Consider the following 24,727-nt stretch of genomic DNA (forward strand, 5'->3'; position numbering starts at 1 on the left):
TGTAGTCCCAGTTACTTGGGAGGCTGAGGCAGGTTGCTTGAGTCCAGGAGTTAAATCGTAACCCGAGTAGAATAGTGCAACTCTGTCTCAATAAAATAAAATAAAAATAAAATAGGCTGGACGCAGTGGCTCACACCTGTAATCCCAGCACTTTGGGAGGCTGAAGCAGGTGGATCACGAGGTCAGGAGTTTGAGAACAGCCTGGCCAAGATGGTGAAACCCCGTCTCTATTAAAAATACAAAAAAAAATTATCCGGGCGTGATGGCTGGTGCCTGTAATCCCAGCTATGTGGGAGGCTGAGGCAAAGAGTTGCTTGAACCCAGGAGGTGGAGGTTGTAGTGAGCCAAGACCGTGCCACTGCACTCCAGCCTGGGCGACAGCGAGACTCCATCTCAAAAAATAGAAATAAAATAAATAAATAAAAATAAAACACATTTTTAAATGTTATCCCGTATTTCCAGGCTGGGAAACACGGAACTACGTTGTACACCCAAAGGCAGTTGCTGCTGAGGTACAGCTTCCTGTAGATATTCCCACAAGCCTTTCCTCTACAGTCTTACTGTGGCAGTTGGACAAAGTGGTTTCTCTAGTTATTCACTTTAAAAAAAGTTTTACTTTTTATTTTTATTTATTTATTTATTTTCAAAAGAGCTCTTGGTCAGAGTTTCAGATTATCTTGCTGGTGACTCCTCTGATTCTCCAATTTCTCTCCTTAAACTTCACTTCCTTGGCTCCTCTTACAATTGTGTAAGATATAATAATTCCAATAATAAATCTCTTACCCCAATCCTAAAAGTAGTTCTTCCCTCACTGAACCCTGACTGGTAAAAATAGGGAAAGTCCTGATGGAATTTGAACCTGTTACACCTGTTCCTGAGACCCAGTTACAACCTTGTACTTCCTACATTTAATTGTTCAAACATTATTTGGATTCTGTTTACAAAACAAAACTTTTCTCCTCAAGCCAATTCGAGTTGCTTTTCAGGTATATGTAATCAAAAGATCTGTAATTAATACCCCATGTCAGTGTCAATTGTGGGTCTCTTACATGCCTGCATGTCTGTGAGCAGAAACAGACTGCCTATGTTCCAAATTATCTTTTCAAGGATGTTCATATAGTGAACAACCCTGGAAGAGAGAGACAGTGGCTCCCTCTGGTACAAAGGGCAGGTATGCATTACCGTCCATTTGAAAATATTTGGTTCCCTAAACTCCTTCCTGTAATGCAACCCACTGCTGGTGCAGGCATTATCTTGACCCTCTTTCACACCAGCCTGCAGGAACTGCGGGCCCAGGAAGTAATGCAAAAGGATGTCAAAAATGATGATACTCTGACTACTGTTATTGCTATGAACAATAAGCTGCCCCTTGTTTCTAACCCAAAAGACACGAAACTGTTGCAGGATACCTTGTCAGCTTCCATAAAGAGTGAAATCTCAGATCCTTTATAGTTCTTGAAAATGAGATTACTCTAGACTGGCATAATTTCATAAGTATTGTTCACAGGACTTTTCAAATAGAACAGTGTATATACCTATGATATGGAGTAAGATTTTAATAAATGAGTAAATGTGTTAAGTTTTTAAGAAATACATTCCATTTATGGCCGGGTGCGGTGACTCACGCCTGTAATCTCAGCACTTTGGGAGGCCGAGGTGGGTGGATCACTTGAGGTCAGGAGTTCAAGACCAGCCTGGCCAACATGGTGAAACCCCGTCTCTATTAAAAATACAAAAATTAGCTGGATGTGTTGGCACATGTCTGTAGTCCCAGCTACTCAGGAGGTGGAGGCAGGAGAATCGTTTGAACCCAGGAGGCGGAGGTTGCAATGAGCCGAGATCGCGCCATTGCACTGCAGCCTGGGTGACAGAGTGAGACTCTGTCTCAAAAAAAAAAAAAAAAAAAAAAGGAAAAGGAAAAAGAAAGAAATTCAATTTATTATATTATTATGGAATAAAAATTACTTTATATGCATAAATCTATTTATAATTTGTAATATAAACAAGAATTTGGTCAGGCAGGATGCTTTGATTATAGTAATAGAAACAAAAGTCTTTCTAGTTTATGCCAAAAGGGGGATTTCTTATAAAATTACCAAGATACCTTAACAAAGCAAAGAACAACAGCTGAAGCGAGGCCTTAGAGACTGTGGCCAGTAATACAAATCGAATCTTGCTAGCTTAAGCAAAAAGGAGATTTTATAATTAGGATACAAGAATACCCTACCAAGCCAAGAGTAGGCATTATAGCCATACTTCATGAAGGGCTGGGACAAGGGAAGAGAGCACTGTTAGAAAGTCAGAAATCACACTCTTCTAATCTCTCGTCTCCAGTTTTCACTTTGCAAATGTCTCATTGCCCCCTCACCGCATATTTGGTGTTTTTGGTTTTTTTCCCTTCCTAAGCCACATGGTAGGAATGGCAACCCATAGCTCCCCAGTTTGTATTTCCTCTATTCCAGAGAAGAGTCAGATGAAAGCCAGAATCTCTTACCTCCAACCTCAAATTCCTAGGGAAGTTTTAGGACATCATCAAAATTAGAAATAACTCCCTTCTCTGGGATTGGAAGTAAAACAGAAGTTTCAGGACACCAAGAGACAGAGGACAATTACAATTTTTGTTTTTACTGCCTCTTATAGAGCTTGAACTTACTTAGATTTAGGTGAGGATAGCTGTAGATGTGCTGGAACCCACAGCACACTGTGTGAAAATGACCAGGTGCTTCAAAAGAGAGAGCAGTTCTAACTCCTTTTGCAATTGCCCTTGGAATAGGAATGACAGGCCTGGGTAATGCTATAAACGTATTTGAGGGAGAGTTCTTTGCCTTTATTGTAGGAGGCATGATTTATCTCTCAGGAAGGTATGAATAAGTCTTAGTATGGGTAATTTAAGCACAAAAGCTAATATGCTTGTTAATGAGTCATTTTTTTCCCAAGGGGAAGAAAAATATTAATTACATGGAGAATGTTTAGGAAGAAAAAGAAAAGAAAAGATTACATAGTAAGTGTCCGACATCCCTCAGAACTGTAAATAGAAATTTGACCAAGGGTCTCATAGACTGGAGAGAAACTCTAAATCATCTAGCGTGAGTCAGGTGCCTGTAAGCATTTTTATCATAGTAGTGTGAGGGTGAGGAACATTCTGAGAAATAGAGATACGAAAGGAAAAAGAAAATTATTTTCTGAATTCTTTTTTTTTTTTTTTTGAGGCAGGGTCTTACTTTGTTGCCCAGGCTGCTGGAGTGCAGTGGCATATTCTCCACTCATTGCAGCCTCAACCTTCAAGGGGTCAAATGGTCCTCCCACCTTAGCCTCCCAAGTAGCTGGGACTACAGGCATGTGCAACCACACCAGGCTAATTTTTGCATTTTCTGAAGAGACGGGGTCTCACTATGTTGTCCAGTCTGGTCTCAAAGTCCTGGGCTCAAGCAATCTGCCCACCTCAGCCTCCTAAACTGCTGGGACTACAGGCATGAGCCACTGTGCCTGGTCTATTTTCTGGATTCAGCATTTCAAGCTATCTTACAGGAGCAAAATTATACTGCTTACTAAAAGCATAACATGGTAATATTTGAATTATAAGTAATTTATGTGTTTTAAATTCAGAAAAACTAATATATTCCACCCAGCCCTACCCACATCGAAATAAAACTGAAAACATCAAAAGTATAAGGAAGTGCTGTGGATATTTTATTCAAAAATATATATTTTTTCTGGCCAGGCATGGTGGCTCATGCCTGTAATCCCAGCACTTTGGGAGGCCGAGGCGGGTGAATCACTTGAGGTCAGGAGTTCTAGACTAGCCTGGCCAACATGGTGAAACCTCATCTCTACTAAAAATACAAAAATTAGCTAGGTGTCTTGGTAGGCGCCTGTAATCCCAGCTACTCAGGAGGCTGAAGCAGGAGAATTGCTTGAACCCTGGAAGCAGAGGTTGCAGATCACGCCACTGCACTCTAGCCTGGGCAACAGAGCGAGACTCAATCTCAAAGAAAAAAAATATATATTATTTTTGTGCTGAAAAGTTTTAAATGTTTTTCTCCTATTTGTTGACATACACTCATTTTACTTAATACGTCTTTGGATGAGAGTTAAGCTTAATGTTCATGACATCACTCCAGTTCTTCCTAATTTTGTTTCTAGAAATAAGAACCAATAAGGGAAGTAGAGCCACTCTATTGTAAAGAAGAAAAAAAGTAATATTAGTATGGACATATTAAGAGACTCAGAAGCTGATAATTCAGTTTCAACTTTACCCGATTTCAGTGTATACAAGGTTTCAAAAGAAAAAAGTCATTCCATATTATGTGGAAAGTTTTGTATTTCAACCTCTGTGTTTCTTCATGAACATTTTCCCTTAATGTGGTCATCTTTTTGATGATCATAAAGTGTCATTCAGTACATTTTCAGCACCCTCTTCTAATGAAATGGTTGACAGGTATGCAAATACTTTTTCCATTAGAGGTTCCCCGAGAGAAGGCATTGGAGAGTTCCTTTTCACTAGAGAATCATCAGAAAACCAGTCATCAGCTGCTTCTACACTTCGGCTGTAATAAGAATCAGATGGCAATGTTGATAAGCTTAATGTAACATTGCTGCGATTTGTTGCAGAGCTGGTCTCTGAGGGATCACAAATGACACTTTTTGTTGCAAGGTGGGATTCATCTTTAGAATGGTCTTTAATTGCTGTAAAAACATAGATTTACTATGAATATTATATATTCATGAGCCAACTCTTAATTATAAGGACAATGTCAGAATGGGCAGGATAATGCTATAAAGAAATAGTTGCTATCATCATCCACACAGTGTTATATGTAATTAGGAATTAGCAATATTTTCATGATAATCAAGAATAGAAAAGACTATTCTAAATGAAATCAACCTGCTTAAACAGAAAAAGACTAATTAGGCTAGAAATGTTTCAAAATGTTCCTTAAAATCAGAAAAGACTGATTGCCTTGTTTTAAAAATAAATTTTAACAATACTGGTATAATTAATAAACTATCATTTCTTGCTTACTCAATCTGTGTAAATATTGCATTACAAATTCAACTTTCTGAGAAAGAAATAATTATTTATGATATTAGAAATAACTACTACAGTAATCTTTAAAACTCAAAACCAAGCAAAAATCATTTGTAAGATACATGGTTTCTACTTGGAGCAAAGGATTTTATAACTAATTTGTTTCATTTTAAAATAAGGACAACTCAACATCAAAAAAGAAAAGTACATGCCTCCTTAGGCATGTATTAGAAAATACTTGGTCTGCATTGGGAAGGGTGTATGAATTGGCTTTATACCAATAATAGTAACAAACCTTCCTGTAGAGACTTTCAATTTACAAAGCATTTTGATATACTTCTATGTCTTATTTATACTCTTAATAATTCTTCAAGGTAGTTACTGTTAGCACCACTTCATGAAAATAATAAACAGACTTAGATAAATGACCCATTACAGATCAGATACAAAATAGATTTTAGCCTAGATTCTCATTCTTTGTCTCATGCTTTTCCCATTATAATATTTAGGCTGCACATTTGCCATTAAGATATGCTGTTTTAGAAAATACAATATCTATAAAATATTCTATAATACCTTTTATAACACTTCACATATTAACTTTTCTTTTTAAAAAACTTCTGTATAAGGCCATTCTTGCAAACATATCTTTTTTTTTCTTTGAGACAGAGTCTTGCTCTGTCACCCAGGCTGGAGTGCATTGGCATAGTCTTGACTCACTGCAACCTCCGCCTCCCAGGTTCAAGCGATTCTCCTGACCCAGCCTCCCAAGTAGCTGGGATTACAGGCCTGCACCACCACACCCAGCTAACTTTTGTATTTTTAGTAGAGACAGAGTTTCACCGTATTGGCCAGGCTGGTCTTGAACTCCTGGCCTTAAGTGATCTGCCCACCTCGGCCTCCCAAAGTGCCGGGATTACAGGCATGAGCCACCACGCCTGGTCTAAACATATTAACTTTTGTATTTTCTACATTTTTAAAGCTCTGTAAAATATCTTGTTATCTTTTATATTCAGCATCTCTAAACTTATGTAGGAGGTAGTGTTTTGAGGTACTAAGATGTGATATGCAATATCTTTTTATCCTCAAGCATTACTGTTAGACATTGACTATGGTAACTTTGGGTACAAATAAGAGATAAAAATTAAAACCTCACATTTTAGTTTAAGATATGATATTGCAAGTTTCTTTTTCTAAAAAATTTATGCCCTTTTACATAATAATAAATTAATGCTTCCCTTACATTTTCGTACCATTAGATACTCAGATGACATTTAGGATAACCTCTTGATTCTTCAAGATGTGAATTGCTAAAGTTCATTAAGATTTCTTCTAATAAATTATTGAGAAAAAATACCTTTTATATGTGCTGCTTCCTTTTTCCTTTGCTCCTCCTACATTAAAAAAAGTTATTTGTATTTTAAAATCAGAGTAGTTTTTATATAACTTCTTTCATATATTTTATATAAGAGTAACACATTTTGACATTATAATTTTTTAACGGAAAATGTTTCTTTCCACAGTAAGAATTTCTTTCACCAAAATATACTGAGAGAAAAGAAAAAGTTGAAGTGTCATCTGAAATGAATTTGGATTGGTCCAAAGAGGCAGTCTTCAGGATAAGGAATAACAGTTCAAATAGGATTCGTTCTCTCCATCCTCAGCAACTTGGTCAGAACTAGAGGAGGCTAAAAAATAATTAGAATCCCTAGACTTGTTTAATGAACTAACAGCAATAATAACAAAAAAGTGAATTCTGGTTGAAGGTCTTTATAGAAATAGGAATATTATTTTTATTTTTTTTAGAGACAGAGACTTGCTCTGTCACCCAGTCTGGAGTGCAGTGGCATGATCATAGCTCACTGCAGCCTCGAACTCCTGGGCTCAAGCGATCTTCCTGTCACAGCCTCCTGAGTAGCTGGACTACAGGTGCGCGCCACCATGCCTGGTTTGGGAATATTTTTTTATCGCAAATAAAACATTGTTTAAACAATATATTCCAGATATGTTCTCGGAAGTGTAGTGGTGTAGTAGTTCTCAAACTTTAGGGCATTAGAATTACCTGATGTGCATGTTAAAATTCTGATTCTTGATTATAATATCAGACCCTTCTGAAACAGATTCTCTAGAAATGGGGTTGGGAATATGCATTGTAACACATTCTGCACGTGATTCTAACTCAGGTTTTTCTTAGATCACTAGATAAACAATAGGCTAAAGCCTAGAGCATTTGGGATGGAGTGAGTGAAGTTGAAGCTGGAGAGATAATAGTGGCATGTCTTATGTTGTGGGAGAAAATGTGTCAGTGGTCTGTGCTGATCTGCATTTGCCTGTCTCCCAAAAAAGCTTATTTGGGATACTTATATTCATTTTATTAGAATAAACCTCTTTTTTTTTTTTTTTTTTTTTTTGAGACAGGGTCTCATTCTCTCACCCAGGCTGGGGTGCAGTGGCATGATCACAGCTCACTGCAGCCTCAAGTTCCTGGGCCCAAGTGATCTTCCTGCCTCAGCCTCCTGAGTGGCTGGAACAACAGGTGCATGCCCACCATGTCTGGTTAATTTTTAAAATTTTTTGTACAGGTGGGGTCTCACTTTGTTGCCCAGTCTCAAACTCCTAGCTCAAGTGATTCTCCCACTGTAGCCTCCCAAAGTGCTGGGATTACAGGCATGAGCTGCTGCACCCAACCAGCACTTTTTACAAAGCCAACTTTAATTCTTTGTCACTTTCACCTTTTATTAACAAATGCCAGTATGGGCTTCCTGACCTTACCTTGTCTAGATTTAAGACCAATTCATTCTGTGACTCCTGTATAAATTATTTTAGAATATTCCTTCTTAGAGTTTGATGTGCTGACAGATTACCCTGGGAGCTTGTTAAAATGCAGATTCTGACTCGGTAGGTCTGGGTTGGGGTATAAGAGTCTGCACTTCTAATAGGCTCACCTAGGTAATGTTGATATTGCTGATCTGGGAACCAAAGACTAAGGCCCTAGACTGATTAAAATTCTACCCAAAATAAGGGAATGACAAATGGGCATTCTTATATACTGCTACATGTACACAGGTAGAATTTTTTCTAGTGAAACTTAATAAACCCACTTCTAGAAATTTATTATGCCAAGTAAATAATTTAGGTTTTGTATAAACATTCAGCTACCAGAATATTCACCCAACACTGTTTTTTAAAACCTGCAATTTCAAAACCCAAGCATATGGCTGGGTGCAGTGGCTCACGCCTGTAATCCTAGCACTTTAGGAGGCCAAGATGGGTGGATCCCTTGAGCCCAGGAGTTCGAGACCAGCCTGGGCAACATAATAAAACCCCATCTCTACAAAAATACAAAAATTAGCCGGGCATGATGGTGCGTGCCTGTAGAGCCAGCTACTCTGGGGGTTGAGGTGCAACCCCCAGAAAGTCAAGCCTGCAGTGAGCCATGATCGTGCCACTACATTCCAGCCTGGGTGACAAAGCAGGGCCTTGTCTCAAAATAATTAATTAATTAACTAATTTTTTTAAAATCCCAAGAGTAAGGAAATAGTTAAATGCATTATGATACATAGATATTAATACAATATATATTCTTTCAACTGTTAAAAATGATGCTATATATCAGCAGTTATGAAAAAATTCAGAAAATGGTGGGAATGTATCAAAAAGACAGAAGAACAATCTTGAAGCTGTACCTACTAACTAGATTTGGGAAAATTTGGGCATCTAAATAATGGTAGTGGTGGATTATAATCTACTGAATGAAATAGAAATCCATAAATCCGTAGTGGTAATAAAATGACAGAGAAGGGACAGCTGCTTCCTTACATTCACAGAATGCTAAATGACAATTGTGGATGGGAATGGCAGAGCTGGAAAATCACCATTTTGCTACAGTTTAGTTAAGATTTACTCAGGCACAAATAATTTCTATAGCTAGAGAGTAAAGTTTGACAAAGAGAAGGATATCTGTGTGGTTTCAAAGTGTCTTCACACAGGTCGTTTATTTATTGCAAAGGTAAAAAATAGGAATAATACAGTGTGGCAAAAACAAAAAACAAACATCTTGATTGTGCGATCAATCTATAATCTCTAATTAATAATACTCAGGAGTGAGGCTGGCACGGTGGCTCACACCTGTAATCCCCCACTTGCACTTTGGGAGGCTGAAGCAGGCAGATCACTTGAGGTCTGGAGTTCGAGACCAGAATGGCCAACATGGTGAAACCCTGTCTCTATTAAAAATACAAAAATCAGCTGGGCGTGGTGGCACATGCCTGTAATCACAGCTACTTCAGAGGCTGAGGCAGGAGAATCGCTTGAACCCGGGAGGCGGAGGTTGCAGTGAGCCTAGATTGCGCCACTGCACTCCAGCCTGGGCAACAGAGAGATACTCTGTTTCAAAAGAAAAAAAAATTATATATATTTGAGAGAGTATTTGAATCAATATTAAATTTCCCTGATTTGAAAACTAAGCTATAATAATATGAGACAGTGTCTTCATTCTTAGTATGTACACTGAAGTATTAAGGAGTGAAGGAAAGAATATGCATTCTACTTTCAAGTGGTTCATAAAAAATAAATATACACACACATACATCCATTTGACACAGTTCATAACTCCCACCTCTTAAACACCTTCTTCACTAGGCTTTTGGGACACCTTTTGGTTCTCTTTCTACCACACTGACTAGTGCTCAACCTCTAAAGTTTGGAGTACTTCAGGGCTAATTACAAGTACTTGATTTTTTTTTTTTTTTTTTTTTTTTTAAGATGGGGTTTCACTGTCTCGTCCAGGCTGGAATGCAGTGGTGCAATCACGGGCTCATGGCAGCCTCAACCTCCTATGCTTAAGCTGATCCTCCCACCTCAGCCTCCCAAGTAGCTAGAACCATAGGCATGTGCCTCCACACTCAGCTAATTTTTTTTGGAGGTGTAGAGATGGAGTCTGTCTGTGTTGCCAAGGCTAGTCTTTAACTCTTGGGCTTAAGTGATCCTGCTGTTTTGGCCTCCCAAAGTACGAGGGTTATAGACATGAGCCACCATCCCTGGCCTTATCTCTTCTTAATATCACTGTACACGTCTGTTGAACATAGCAAAACTTCAGTAGAGTTCTTCCCATTTCTCTAGTTTTCTAGAGGAAAATTTATTTCCTTTAAATATTTGTGTTCTCTTCTCCTTACTGAGATACAATAATTTACTTTGGGTGAGTCTGATCACTGATTCCTTTGAATTGGATGGGGCTAAACTATCAAAAGTCTGAGCTCAGAAATAATGCAACTAGAGCAGAAATCAATAAAACAGAAAACAACAAAGAAAATCAATAAAACAAGTATATAGTTCTTTGAAAATATTAATAAAATTGATAAAACTCTAGCCAGAACAATTAGGGGGGAAAAAGGGAGAAAACACAAATAAATATCAGAAGTGAGCAAGAGAATATCACTACAGGTACCAGATACATTAAATAAGTAATAAAGGGATATTATGAACAACTTTATGCCAATAATTAGACAACTTAGATGAAGTGGAAAATCCCTTGAAAGGCACAAATTACTAGAACTCATTCAAGGAGAGATAGTAACATCAATAGCCCTATGTCTACCAAAGAATTTGCATTCATGGCTAAAAACTTTTCCATAAAGGACACTCTAGATGACTAGTGAATTATACCAACCATGTGGAGAATAAATGATACCAGTTCCACACAATTGAAAAAGGCAAAAATCCACAGATTCAAAGAGCCAAACAAATCACAACCAACATTAAACATAAATAAAGCAATCTAAACCTAAGATACACATTAGAAAAACTGAACAAAAATGAACTATAATTAGACTGCTAGTATTATTTCAGTGGCAACGATGAAAGCCAGAAGGCATATTTTCCCTCTACTAAAAGAAAAGGAGTGTCAACCTAGAATCCATTGAAAGAAGGAGAATAAAAAAGGTCATTTTCAGATGACCAAAACCAAGTGAGTTTGGAAACAAAAGATACCCACTAAAATAAATTCTGAAGGATGTAATTTGCACAAAAACAAAAGTCATCCCAGAATAACAGTTTGATGTTGAAGCCATGAAAGACACTGAAAGTGATCAATTTGTTGGTAAGTCTAAGTAAACATTGACTGTATGGTACCTGTATGTAGAAGAGCGCGTTACTGCTGCTAATAATTTGCCATTCTCAGTGAGCTAATTATACTTTTTTTGTATCACTGACATCAAGCTTGACTAAGAAATTTGCTTTGGCCAATAAAATATGAGCAGAAGTGACTAGATAGAAGCTTTAAGGGCCAACACTGTGGTTCCACATCTCTCTTCTGTCACAAGGAAAGGAGGTTCTAGGATAGAGACTATCCCTTCAGCTTGGATACCAGAATGAAAAGAACATGCCAAGTAGAGCCAATGCTGACCCACAGATGATACGCAATGTGAGAAATAAACCTTTGTTGTTATAACACACTAAGAGTTTGGGTTTGTGTGTTACTGAAGTGTTACTGAGAAAAATACAAAAATGATGATAATGGTTTGTACAAGTTTTAAAAAAAGAATGAAAATCTAAGACAACAATAGCAACTCTAGGGGGCACCATTTATATTGTATTTCACCCAAATAATTATCCTTGTCACACAACACTGTGAAGTAATAGATTTAATAGTTAAATATTTTCCTGCAAGGGCAGTTTAAATCCAAGACTATTTGAGCCTAACAGACATTCAAAAACAAATAGTTACTCTTTTACAAACTATTCAGAGTATAGAAAAAGAAGAAACCCTCCCCAATCATTTTATGAGCCTAGCATAACCTTGCTACAAAGGTCTGACAGCACAATATAGGAAAGAAGATTTGGCCAGCTGCAGTAGCTCATGTCTGTAATTCCAGTGCTTTGGGGAGGCCAACGTGGGAGGGTTATTTGAGGCCAAGCGTTTGAGACCAGCTTAGCCAACATGGTGAAAACCCGTCTCTACTAAAAATACAAAAATTAGCCAGGTGTGGTGGCGAGCACCTGCAATCCCAGCTATTCGGGAGGCTGAGGTGGGAATATCTCTTGAGCCCAGGAGTTCGAGGTTATAGTGAGCTATAATCATACCATTCCATGGTAACCTGGTTGGCAACAGTGAGTCTCTGTCTCTGGGAAAAAAAGGAAAAAAAAAAAAAAAAAAAGAAAGAAAGAAAGGAAATTTGAGGCTGATTTCATTCATTTACAGACATGTAAAAAAGTAAGTAAAATATTATCAAATCAAATCATCCACATGTAAAAGAAAAGACATCATGGCCTGAGCACAGTGGATCACACCTGTAATCCCAGCACTTTGGGAGGCCGAGACAGGCGGACCACTTGAGGTCAGGAGTTCGAGATCAGCCTGGCCAACATGGTGAAACCCCACCTCTGCTAAAAATACAAAAATTAGCTGGGCATGGGGGTGCACACCTGTAATTCCAGCTGTTTGGGAGGCTGGGACAGGAGACTTGTTTGAACCTGGGAGGAGGAGGTTGCAGTGAGCCGAGATTGCACCACTGCCTGGGCGATAGAGCAAGACTCTGTCTTAAAAAAATAAAATTCTGGGCCGGCATGGTGTCTCATGCCTGTAATCCCAGCACTTTGGGAGGTGGAGGCAGGCGGATCATGAAGTCAGGAGATTGAAAGCATCCTAGCTAATACGGTGAAACCCCATCTCTACCAACAATACAAAAACTTAGCCGGGCATGATGACGGGCGCCTGTAGTCCCAGCTACTCGGGAGGCTGAGGCAGGAGACTGGCATGAACCCGGGAGGCGGAGCTTGCAGTGAGCCGAGATTGCAGCACTGCACTCCAGCCTGGGTGACAGAGTGAGACTCCGTCTCAAACAAACAAACAAACTCTGAAGATGAATGGTGATGATAGTTGCACAACGTGAATGCACTTAATGCCACTGAATTGTACACTTCAAAATGGTTAAAATAGTAAATTTTGTTATGTGTATTTTATTACAATTTTTAAAATAAAATATGTACAAATATAAATAAGATTTCTTTTTGATTTAAATATATGTATTTTTTAACTTTTAGGTTCAGGGGTACATGTGCAGGTTTGTTACACAGGTAAACCTGTGTCATGGGGGTTTGTTGTACAGATTATTTCATCACCCAGGTATTAAGCCTAGTACCCATTAGTTATTTCGTCCTGATTCTCTCCCTTCTCCCACCCTCCACCTTCTTATAGGCCCCAGTGTGTGTTGTTCCCCTCTATGTGTCCATGTGTTTTCAACATTTGGCTCTCACATATAAATGAGAACATGCAGTATTTGGTTTTCTGTTCCTGCATTAGTTTGCTGAAGATAATGACCTCCAGTTCCATCCATGTTCCTGCAATGGGTATGATCTCATTCTTTTTTATGGCCGTGTAGTATTCCATAATGTATATGTACCATATCTTCTTTATCCAGTCTACTACTGATGGGCATTTAGGTTGATTCCATGTCTTTGCTCTAGTGAATAATGCTGCAGTGAACATACACACGCATGTGTCTTTATAATCGAACAATTTATATTCCTTTGGGTAATAGCCAGTAATGGGATTGTGGGGTCAAATGGTATTTCTGTTTTTAAGAATTGAGGAATTGCCACACTGTCTTGCACAATGATTGAACTCATTTGCACTCTCATAACAGTGTGTAAGAATTCCTTTTTCTCTGTAGTGTCACCAGCATGTTTAAAAATTTTTTTATTATTTTTTATTTTTTTGAGACAGAGTCTCTGTCGCCCAGGCTGGAGTGCAGTGGCATGATCTCAGCTCACTGCAACCACTGCCTCTTGGGTTCAAGTGATTATCCTGCCTCAGCCTCCCAAGTAGCTGGAATTACATGCGTGTATCACCACACCCAGCTAAGTTTTGTATTTTTTAGTAGAGATGGTGTTTTGTCTTGTTGGCCAGGCTGGTCTCTAACTCCTGACCTCAAGTGATCCACCTGCCTCAGCCTCCCAAAGTGCTGGGATTACAGGCATGAGCCACCATGTCTAGCCTTGGCTTTTTAGTAATAGCCATTTTGACTGGTGAGATGGTATCTCATTGTGGTTTTGATTTGCATTTCTCTAATAATCAGTGATATTGAGCTTTTTTTCAAATGATTCTTGGCCACAGGTATATCTTCCTTTGAAAAGTGTCTGTTCATGTCATTTGCTCACTTTTTAATGGGGTTGCTTGTTTTTTTCTTGTAAATTTGTTTAAGTTCCAGATAGATGCTGGATATTAGACCTTTGTCAGATGCATAGTTTGCAAACATTTTCTCCCATTTATAGGTTGTCTGTTCACTCTGTTGATAATTTCCTTTGCTGTGAATAAGCTCTTCGGTTCAATTAGATACCATTTGTCAATTTTTGCTTTTGTTGCAATTGCTATTGGCATCTTCATCATGAAATCTTTGCCCATTTCTATGTCCAGAATGATATTGCCTAGGTGGTCTTCCAGGGTTTTTATACATTTGGGTTTTATTTACATTTAAGTCTTTAATCCATCTTGAGTTAATTTTTGTATATGGTATAAGGAAGGGGTCCAGTTTCAGTCTTCTGCATGTGGCTAGCCAGTTATCCCAACACCATTTGTTGAATAGAGAATCCTTCCCCCATTGCTTGTTTTTGTCAGGTTTGTCAAAGATCAGATCATTGTAGGTGTGTGGCCTTACTTCTGGGTTCTGGGTTCTGTGTTCTGTTCCATTGGTCTATGTGTCTGTTTTTGTACCAGTACCATGCTGTTTTGGTTACTGTAACTCTACAGTATAGTTTGAAGTGGAGTAGTGTGATGCTTCCAGCTTTGTTCTTTTTGCTTAGGATTTCCTTGGCTACTCAGGCTCTGTTTTGTTCCAGTGAGCTCAGATCACGCCACTGCACTCCAGCCTGGGTGACAGAGCAAGACTCTATCTCAAAAAAAAAAAAAAAAAAAAAAAAAAGAAAATCAAAATATAAATAATAAAATAAAATGGTTTTTTTCTGGTTTTATGAAGAATGTCAATGGTAGTTTAATAGGAATAGCATTGAATCTATAAATTGTTTTGGGCAGTATGGCCATTTAAACAATATTGATTCTTCCTATCCATGAGCATGGAAGGTTTTTCCATTTGCTTGTGTCATCTCTGATTTCTTTGAGCAGTGTTTTGTAGTTCTTCTTATAGAGTTATTTCACCTCTCTGATTAGCTGTATTCATAGGTATTTTATATTTTTTGTGGCAATTGTGAATGGGATTGCATTCCTGATTTGGTTCTCAACTTGACTGTTGTTGGTGTATAGGAATGTTGGTAATTTTTGCACATTGATATTCTATCCTGAGACTTTGCCAAAGTTGTTTATCAGCTTAAGGAGCTTTTGGGCTGAGACAATGGGATTTTCCAGATAGTGGATCATGTTATCTGCAAACAGGGATAGTTTGACTTCCTCTCTTCCTATTTGGATGCCCTTTATTTCTTTTTCTTGCCTGATTGCCCTAGCCAGGACTTCCTGTACTATGTTGAGTAGGAGTGGTGAGAGAGGGCATTCTTGTCTTGTGCCTGTTTTCAAGGGGAATGCTTCCAGCTTCTGCCCATTCAGTATGATGCTGGGTATGGGTTTGTCATAGATGGCTCTCATTATTTTGAGGTATGTTCCTTCAATACCTAGTTTATTAAGACTTTTTAACATGAAGTTGTGCTGAATTTTATTGAAAGGCTTTTCTGCATCTATTGAGATAATCATGTTTTGTTTTGTTTTGTTTTGTTTTTGACAGAGTTTCACTCTCGTTGCCCAGGCTGGAGTGCAATGGTGTGATCTCGACTCACCACAACCTCCACCTCCCAGGTTCAAGTGATTCTCCTGCCTCAGCCTCCCGAGTAGCTGGGATTACAGGCATATGCCACCACGCCTGGCTAATTTTGTATTTTTAGTAGAGACGGGGTTTCTCCATGTTGGTCAGGCTGGTCTTGAACTCCCAACCTCAGGTTATCTGCCCTCCTTGGCCTCCCAAAGTGTTGAGATTACAGGTGTGAGCCACTGTGCCCAGTCCAATCATGTGGTTTTTTTCTTTAGTTCTGTTTATATGATGAATCACATTTATTGATTTATGTTGACCCAAACTTGCATCCCAGGAATAAAGCCTACTTGATCACAGTGAATAAGTTTTCTCATGTGCTGCTGGATTTGGTTTGCCAGTATTTTGTTGAGGATTTTTGCATCAGTGTTCATCAAAGATATAGGCCTGAAGTTTTCTTTTTGTTTTGTTTCTCTGCCAGGTTTTGGCATCAAGATGATGCTGGCCTCATAGAATGAGTTAGGGAGGAGTCTCTCCTCCTTAATTTTTTGGAATAGTTTTAAAAGGAATGGTACTAGCTCTTCTTTGCACATCTGGTAGAATTCAGCTATGAATCCATCTGGTCCTGGGTTTTTTCTTGTTGGTAGCCTGTTTATCACTGACTGAATCTCACAACTTATTATTGGTCTGTTCAGTGATTAAATTTCTTCTTGGTTGTCTTAGGAAGGTGTATGTATCCAGGAATTTATCCATTTCTTCTAGATTTTCTAGTTATGTGCATAGAGGTCTCCATAATATTCTCTGATGGTTATTTGTATTTCTGTGGGTCACTGGTAATATCCCCCTTGTCATTTATGGTTGTATTTATTTGAACAATCTCTTTTCTTCTCTACTAGTCTAGCTAGCAGACTATTTTATTATTTTTTTCAGAAAACCAACTCCTGGATTCATTGATCTTTTGAATTTTTGTGTGTGTGTGTGTGTGTGTCTCATTCTCTTTCAGTTCAGCTCTGATTTTGGTTATTTCTTGTCTTCTGCTAGCTTTGGGATTTGTTTGCTCTTGGTTCTCTAGTTCTTTTTTTTTTTTTGAGACGGAGTCTGGCTCTGTCGCCCAGGCTGGACTGCAGTGGCCGGATCTCAGCTCACTGCAAGTTCCGCCTCCCAGGTTTATGCCATTCTCCTGCCTCAGTCTCCCAAGCATCTGGGACTACAGGCTCCCGCCACCTCGCCTGGGTAGTTTTTTGTATTTTTTAGTAGAGACGGGGTTTCACCATGTTAGCCAGGATGGTCTCGATCTCCTGACCTAGTGATCCGCCCGTCTCGGCCTCCCAAAGTGCTGGGATTACAGGCTTGAGCCACCGCGCCCGGCCGGTTCTCTAGTTCTTTTAGTTTGATGTTAGGTTGTTAACTTCATATCTTTCTAACTTGCTGATGTGGGTGTTTAGTGCTATAAGTTTCCCTTTTAATACTGCCTTAGCTATGTCCCAGAGATTCTGGTATGTTGCACCTTTGATCTCATTAGTTTCAAAGAACTTCTTGATTTCTGCCTTAATTTCATTGTTTACCCAAAAGACATTCAGGAGCAGTTTATTTAATTTCCATGTAATTATATAGTTTTGAGTGAATTTCTTGGTCTGTTTCTAATTTGATTGTGTTTTGGTCTGAGAGATAGATTGTTAGGATTTCTGTTCTTTTGCATTTGCTGAGGAGTGTTCTACTTCTTTTCTTTCTTTCTTTCTTTTTTTTTTTTTTGACAGAGTCTTGCTGTGTCATCCAGGCTGGAGTGCAGTGGTGCCATCTCAGCCTACTGCAACCTCTGACTCCCAGGTTCAAGTGATTCTTCTGCCTCAACCTCCTGAGTAGATGGGATTATAGGCACATGCCACCATGCCTGGCTAATTTTTGTATTTTTAGTAGAGACAGGGTTTCACCATGTTGGCCAGGCTGGTCTCAAACTGTCTGCTTTGGCCTCCCAAAGTGCTAGGATTACAGGCATGAGTGACTGTACCCAGCCAGAGTGTTTTATTTCTGATTATGTAATTGATTTTAGAATACGTGCCATGTGGCAATGAGAACAATGTATATTCTGTTGTTTTTGGGTGAAGAGTTCTGCAGATGTCTATCAAGTCCATTTGATTCAGTGCTGAGTTCAGGTCCTGAATGTCTTTGCTAATTTTCTGTCTCATTGATCTGTCAAATATTGTTAGTGGGGTGTAAAACTCTCCCACTACTATTGCGTGGGAGTCTAAGTCTCTTTGAAGGTGTGTCTAAGAACTTGCTTTATGAATCTGGATGATCTTGTGTTGGGTGCATAGATATTTAGAATAGTTAGATCTTCTTGTTAAATTGAACCCTTTACTATTAAGTAATGCCTTTCTTTGTCTTTTTTAAACATTTGCTGGTTTGAAGTCTGTTTTGTCTGAAACTAGGATTACAACCCCTGCTTTTTCTGTTTTCCATTTGCTTGGTAGATTTTTCATCATTCTTTTATTTTGAGCCTATGTGTATCGTTGCATGTGAGATGGGTCTCTTGAAGACAGCATATCAATGGGTCTTGCTTCTTTTTTTTCCAGCTTGCTACTGTGTCTTCTAATTAAGACATGTAACCCAGTTGCATTCAAGGTTAATATTGATATGTGTGGATTTGTCCTGTCATCACTATGTTAACTGCTTATTTTGCAGACTTGCTTACGTGGTTGCTTTATAGTGTCACTGGTCTGTATACTTCAGTGTTTTTGTAGTAGCTGGTAAGGGTCTTTCCTTTCCATATTTGGTGCTTCCTCCAGGAGTTTTTATAAGGCAGATATGGTAGTAACAAATTCTCTCAGAATTTGCTTGTCTGAAAAGGATCTTATTTCTCCTTTGCTCATGAAGCTTAATTTGGCCAGATATGAAATTCTGGGTTGGAATTTCTTGTCTTTGAGAATGCTGAATATTGGCTCCCAATCTCTTCTGACTTGTAGGGTTTCTTTTGAGAGGTCTGCAGTTAGTCTGATGGGCTTCCCTTTGTAGGTGGCCTGACCTTTCTCTCTAGCTGCCTTTAACATTTTTTCTTTCATTTCGACCTTGGAGAATTCAATGATTATGTGTTTCGGGGATAATATTCTTGTGAAGTATCTTACTGGAGTTCTCTGTATTTCCCTGAAAGAGATGGATGATATCCTGAAATATATTTTCCATATTGGTTCCATTCTCCCCATCTCTTTTGGGGATACCAATGAGTCATAAATTAGGTCTCTTTACATAATCCCATATTTCTCAGAAGTTTTATTCATTCTTTTTTCTCTATTCTTGTTGACTAATTTCTTTTTTTTTTTTTTTTTTGAGACAGAGTCTCGCTCTGCTGCCCAGGCTGGAGTGCAGTGGCCGGATCTCAGCTCACTGCAAGCTCCACCTCCCGGGTTCACGCCATTCTCCTGCCTCAGCCTCCCAAGTAGCTGGGACTACAGGCGCCCGCCACCTCGCCCGGCTAGTTTTTTGTATTTTTTTAGTAGAGACGGGGTTTCACCATGTTCGCCAGGATGGTCTCGATCTCCTGACCTCGTGATCCGCCCGTCTTGGCCTCCCAAAGTGCTGGGATTACAGGCTTGAGCCACCGCGCCCGGCCCTTGTTGACTAATTTCAGAAAGCCCATCTTCAAGCTCTGAGATTCTTTCCTCTGCTTAGTCTATTCTGCTATTAATACTTGTGATTGCATTATGAAATTCATGTAGTGTGTTTTTCAGCTCTATCAGGTTTGTGAGGTTCTTTTCTATACTGGCTATTTTATCTGTCAGCTCCTGCATCATTTTATCATGACTTTTAGCTTCCTTGCACTGGGTTTCAATGCACTTCGGTAGCTCAGTAATCTTCATTACTATTCATATTCTGAATTCTATTTCTGTCATCTCAGCCATCTCAGCCTGGTTCAGAACCTTTGCTGGAGAGGTGATATGGTCATTTGGAGGAAAGAAGGCTCTCTGGCTTTTTGAATTGTCAGGGTTTTTGCACTGTGGGTTTATCTACCATCAATCTCTGAGGTTGCTGACCTGTGGATGTTTTCTTTTTCCCCTTCTCCTATTTGATGACCTTGAGGGTTTGATTGTGGTATAAGGTAGATTCAACTAACTGGCTTCATTTCTAGAATATTTTAAGGGGCCAATCCTTGTACTGGGCCCCGACTTTGCTCTCTGGCTCAAGGTTGGGAATTCACTTTGCTGGGGGAACCGAGGTGCTCTTGGACCACTGGTCATTACACTCCAATGGGTGGTGTCAACCAAAGCATTTAGTAGTGTGGCAGCAGTGAGATAATTTCTATAAACTAGCCAGAAAATGACTACCTTTTATAACACTTCACATATTAACTTTTCTTTTTAAAAAACTTCTGTATAAGGCCATTCTTGCAAACATATCTTTTTTTTTGAGACGGGTCTTGCTCTGTCACCCAGGCTGGAGTGCATTGGCATAGTCTTGACTCACTGCAACCTCCGCCTCCCAGGTTCAAGCGATTCTCCTGACCCAGCCTCCCAAGTAGCTGGGATTACAGGCCTGCACCACCACACCCAGCTAACTTTTGTATTTTTAGTAGAGACAGAGTTTCACCGTATTGGCCAGGCTGGTCTTGAACTCCTGGCCTTAAGTGATCTGCCCACCTCGGCCTCCCAAAGTGCCGGGATTACAGGCATGAGCCATGAAAATACATGGAGAAAACTTAATGCACATTGCTAGGTGAAAGCAGCCAATATGAAAAGACTACGTACTGTGTGATTCCAACTACATGACAAATGTGCCTATTCTAGGAAAGGCAAAAACTATGGAAACACTAAAAGGATCAAGGGTTGCCAGGGGTTAGAGTAGAGGGAGGGATAAATCAGAGAAGCACACAGGACTTTTAGGATAATGAAACTATTCTGTATGATACTAATAAAGACATGATTGTACATTTGTCAAAACCCATAGACTACATAATATCAAAAGTGAACATTATTGTAACCTATGAATTTTGGATTCTTATGTATCAATGTGGGTTCATCAATGGTAGCATATGCACCTCTCTGGTGCAGGATATGGATAGCTGGGGAGGCTGTGCCTGTGTGGGGGGAAAGAATACAGAGGGACTCTGCACTTTCTGCTCAATTTTACTGTGAATATACAATGGCTTGAAAAAAATTAGGTATGAAGACTACAGATACCATTACACATCCATTAGATTGTCAAAAATGTAGAAGCCTGAAAATGTCAAGATTGTTGAAAATATGAAGTAATCTGTGCACTTACATATGTTTTGGGGGAACGTATATTGACACAGCTACTTTGGAAAACAATTTGAGATTATTTAATAAGGTTGAGACCCGATAATGCAGCAATTCTACTCTTAAGTGTAGCCCCTATAAAGATTTCATAGAGGAACAACTTAAAACAACCCCAAACTTAATGTAAATCACAGAAAAGTTGGTATTTTCACACAATGGAATACCAAATAACAGTAAAAGCAATGAACTATGGCTATGTACATCAACTGGATGAATCTCAGAAATGCAATACTGCACATAAAAGGAAAGATTAGATATGGAGTTCAAAACACATGAAATTTAATAATATATTATTCTGTAACATTTATGGCAAAACTATAGGGAAAAGTAAGGAAATAATTAACTGCAATTACAGGATAGTGGTTCCTTTAGTGGAGGGTGGGAGTTGGAGGTGTGACAGATATATAACACTCAGAATATCTCAAAGGTACTGGTAATATTCTATTTTTATTCTGGGTAGTGAGTATAAAAAAATCCATGTATTATTTAAATTGCCTGTGTATGTGTGTATGTGTATATATATTCTTCTGCATGTATGTCATATTTCACAATAAAAGTTTTTGTTAGAAATCAATCAATAGTTTTTTATTATATTAAACCTATTTTTGTTATCATTTTATCCTCCTGCCCCATAGAAGTCTGCCTGTAGTAGAAGAGGAAGAAGCCAATACAGAGGCAGGAATTAATAAAAAGAGGGACGATACGAAAGAGTTCTTTCATACTGGAATTGCCTGGCTGAGGTGGACACTACCTTATCCTTTTTATACTACTTTTTTTCTTATTGTAGTTTGAATGAGGTCCCTGTCACTGAATATCAAGGATCCTGAATAACAGCCTTAAGAAAGAAGGAAACTTTGTCATTTGTGACAACCTGGATGAACCTGGAGGACATCACATTAAGCAAAAGAAACCAGGCACAGAAAGACAAATACCCTATGATTTCACTCCTATGTGGAATCTAAAAAAGTTGAACTCGTAGAAGCAGACAGTAGAATGGTGGGCTAGGGTGGCAGGATACCAGGAACTAGGGGTGGCAGGGTGACAGAGGAGATGTCGGTCAAAGGATACAAAATTTCAGTTAGTTAGGAGGAATAGATTCAAGGAATCTATTGTACAACATGGTGATTATAGTTAATAATGTAGTGTTGAAAATCACTAAGAGAGTAGATTTTAAGCGTTCTCACCACAAAAAAATGACAAGTATTTGAGGTAACACACGTGTTAATTAACATGATTTAGCCATTCCACAAAGTACACGTATTTCAAAACATCATGTTGTACATAATAAATATATGCAATGTTTATCAATTAAAAAATAAATAATTAAAAAGAATCCTGAATAATATTTTGTGTTTACTTGTGCATTATTTCTCTCTCCCACTACACTAAAAATTTCATAAAAGCAGGGGCTACTATCTCCCTTGTTCACCTCCAAATTCCCAGGGGCTTAACACAATGCCTGGCATATAAGCACTTCTTACATATTTGTTGAATGAATAATAAACAACCTAATTAAAATTGCATTCATGACACTTGTAGTTGTCTATTTGTGTCTATACATTGTTAAGTATGGTGGTATTATTATATCATTAGTACTTAGCAAAATGCCTAGTACACGATGTGTACTGAATAAATTAATATTAAATGCATACACAGAAACAATTTTTCTCTGCAATGCAATCTCTATTGCAAACTGTCCTTCATTCGAAAGTCAGAGGAAATAACCTTTAGAATTAATTCAATGTTTACATCCACCTGCTTAAAATCTTCCAGTAAAAATAATAGTAGAATTGTACGGTGCTCACTACAGGATCAGGCATTATTCTGAGTGCTTTTTCACATAATAATTCCTTTAATCCCACAACTCTGTGGAGGTGATATTATCTTTATTTTGCAGACGAGGAAACTGAGACACAGAGAAGTTAAGTAACTTGCCTAACATTATACAGCTATTGGTGGTACAGCCAGAATTGAAATCTGTAATCTGGCTCTACAGACAATGCTCTTGACCATATTCCTATAATCCTTCAGTGGTTCTGTGCAGCCTAAGGGGTAAAATCCAAAATCCTTAGGATGCAAATGAAGCTCATCGCAATCTCATCCCCAGCGTCTTTTTCCACCACTCTCTTCTGAATCCTAGGCTTCAAACATTATAACACTTTCATTGAATATATTGCTTTCTTTCATAGCCACAAGCCTTTGAACATGAGACGTCCTTTGTTCTTTCTTCCTGACAAACTTCTCTTCATTTCTTAAAACCCAGTTTGAAATGTCTTCTCTGTGAAGCCTTCCTCAATTCAGCCTCTTTTGTCTGCACTTCTTCAGTTTTGTGAGCTCTTATCATATGATGTTGTACTTATTTAGTTTATATATTTTTCTTCTCTACTGATTTTGAGCTCATCTAGGGCTGGGTTCATATCTTATTTGTTTATATAGCCTCAGTGGCAAAACTAGTGCTGACGTATATAAAGTACTCAACAAAAGTGTTTGTTTTTGAGACAGGGTCTTGCTCTGTCACCCAGGCTGGAGTGCAGTGGCGCCGTCATAGCTCACCACAATTTCAAACTCCTGTACTTAAAGGATCCTCCTGCCTCAGCCTCCTGAACAACCATGACTACAGGCGTGAGCCACTACATCCAACTACTTTTTTATTTTTAAAATTTTTATAGAGATGGGGTCTCGCTATGTTGCGTGGGCTGGCTTCCAGTTCCTGGGCTCAAGCAATCCTCCTGCCTTGGCCTCCCAAAGTTCTGGGATTACAGGCGTGAGCTGCCACAGCCAGCCAACAAATGTTTGATAAATCAATGAACACCGAGTACAACTTGAGTTGAATACTCAAGATATATAGTGAAACTTTGACAATCTATCAGTTTGTCACTATTTATCTATCTACAAAACAAACACTGTTTTGCTTAGCTATTATCGTTTTAGTCTCTGCCTTTTTTACCTTTGTTCGTTTAGCATTGTGTTGACATTTACCATATCACACAAAGTTAATTAGGCGTCTGCCTTTCTCACTTGTACTACACATATACCTTGAAGGTAGGTGCCATGTCTTACTATCTCCAATAAAGGGGTCCAGAGGAGCTTGGAATATAGTAAAGGCTTAGTACATCCTTGTCAAAGTGAATTTAATTTCAATTAGCTGGTATGGTTAGGCTATCTGAGTATCTCTTATCTCCAGATCGTTTTCCTTTGAAAGCCTGGTAATTTTGCTTTCAGTTTTTCTTATGCCATTTATCTTTATCCCTATAGCAATCCCAGTATGTGGAATGTAGGTTGTTGGGCTAGAGATATGAAGAAACAACCATAGAAGGTGATACATTTTCGTTTAGCTTTTCAGTTTTCCTATAGTATAAACTCTAACTAGTTTGTCCCTCAAATTAAGAAATAACAGAGGATTCTCTGTCCTTCGGATTTTAAGACAGCAATGCTAATAACATGGTATCAAAAGAAATTATTTGAAAAGATTGCTATAAAATATTACACCCTACCTGTAATTGGAATCTCCCAGTATGAAAATTTCGAGAAATAAAAACACAGTGAGAATGAGATTTAATCTTTGCCGTTGATGGTCTTTGCCTGCATCTCTGATCAATTGCTTTAAATTTGGAATTTTGAAATATTTCTCTGAAAAATATTTTATAAAGAATATTATT

At 38.5% G+C, this 24,727-nt stretch overlaps 1 protein-coding gene across 1 annotated transcript in view; it reads right to left on the bottom strand.

The window, feature by feature from the left end:
• Window positions 1-4,381: 4,381 nt before the first annotated feature.
• Window positions 4,382-24,727, bottom strand: part of C20H1orf185 (chromosome 20 C1orf185 homolog) — a 31,125-nt gene continuing 10,779 nt past the window's right edge. Inside the window, exons 3-5 of the mRNA XM_073008012.1 lie at window positions 24,563-24,698; window positions 6,387-6,423; window positions 4,382-4,686 (exon numbers count right to left, since the gene is read on the bottom strand). Of these exons, the coding sequence (XP_072864113.1) occupies window positions 4,382-4,686; window positions 6,387-6,423; window positions 24,563-24,698 (478 nt within the window). The remainder of the gene's footprint in view (window positions 4,687-6,386; window positions 6,424-24,562; window positions 24,699-24,727) is intronic.

Source organism: Chlorocebus sabaeus, chromosome 20, assembly GCF_047675955.1.
Source record: "Chlorocebus sabaeus isolate Y175 chromosome 20, mChlSab1.0.hap1, whole genome shotgun sequence".
NCBI lineage: Eukaryota > Metazoa > Chordata > Mammalia > Primates > Cercopithecidae > Chlorocebus > Chlorocebus sabaeus.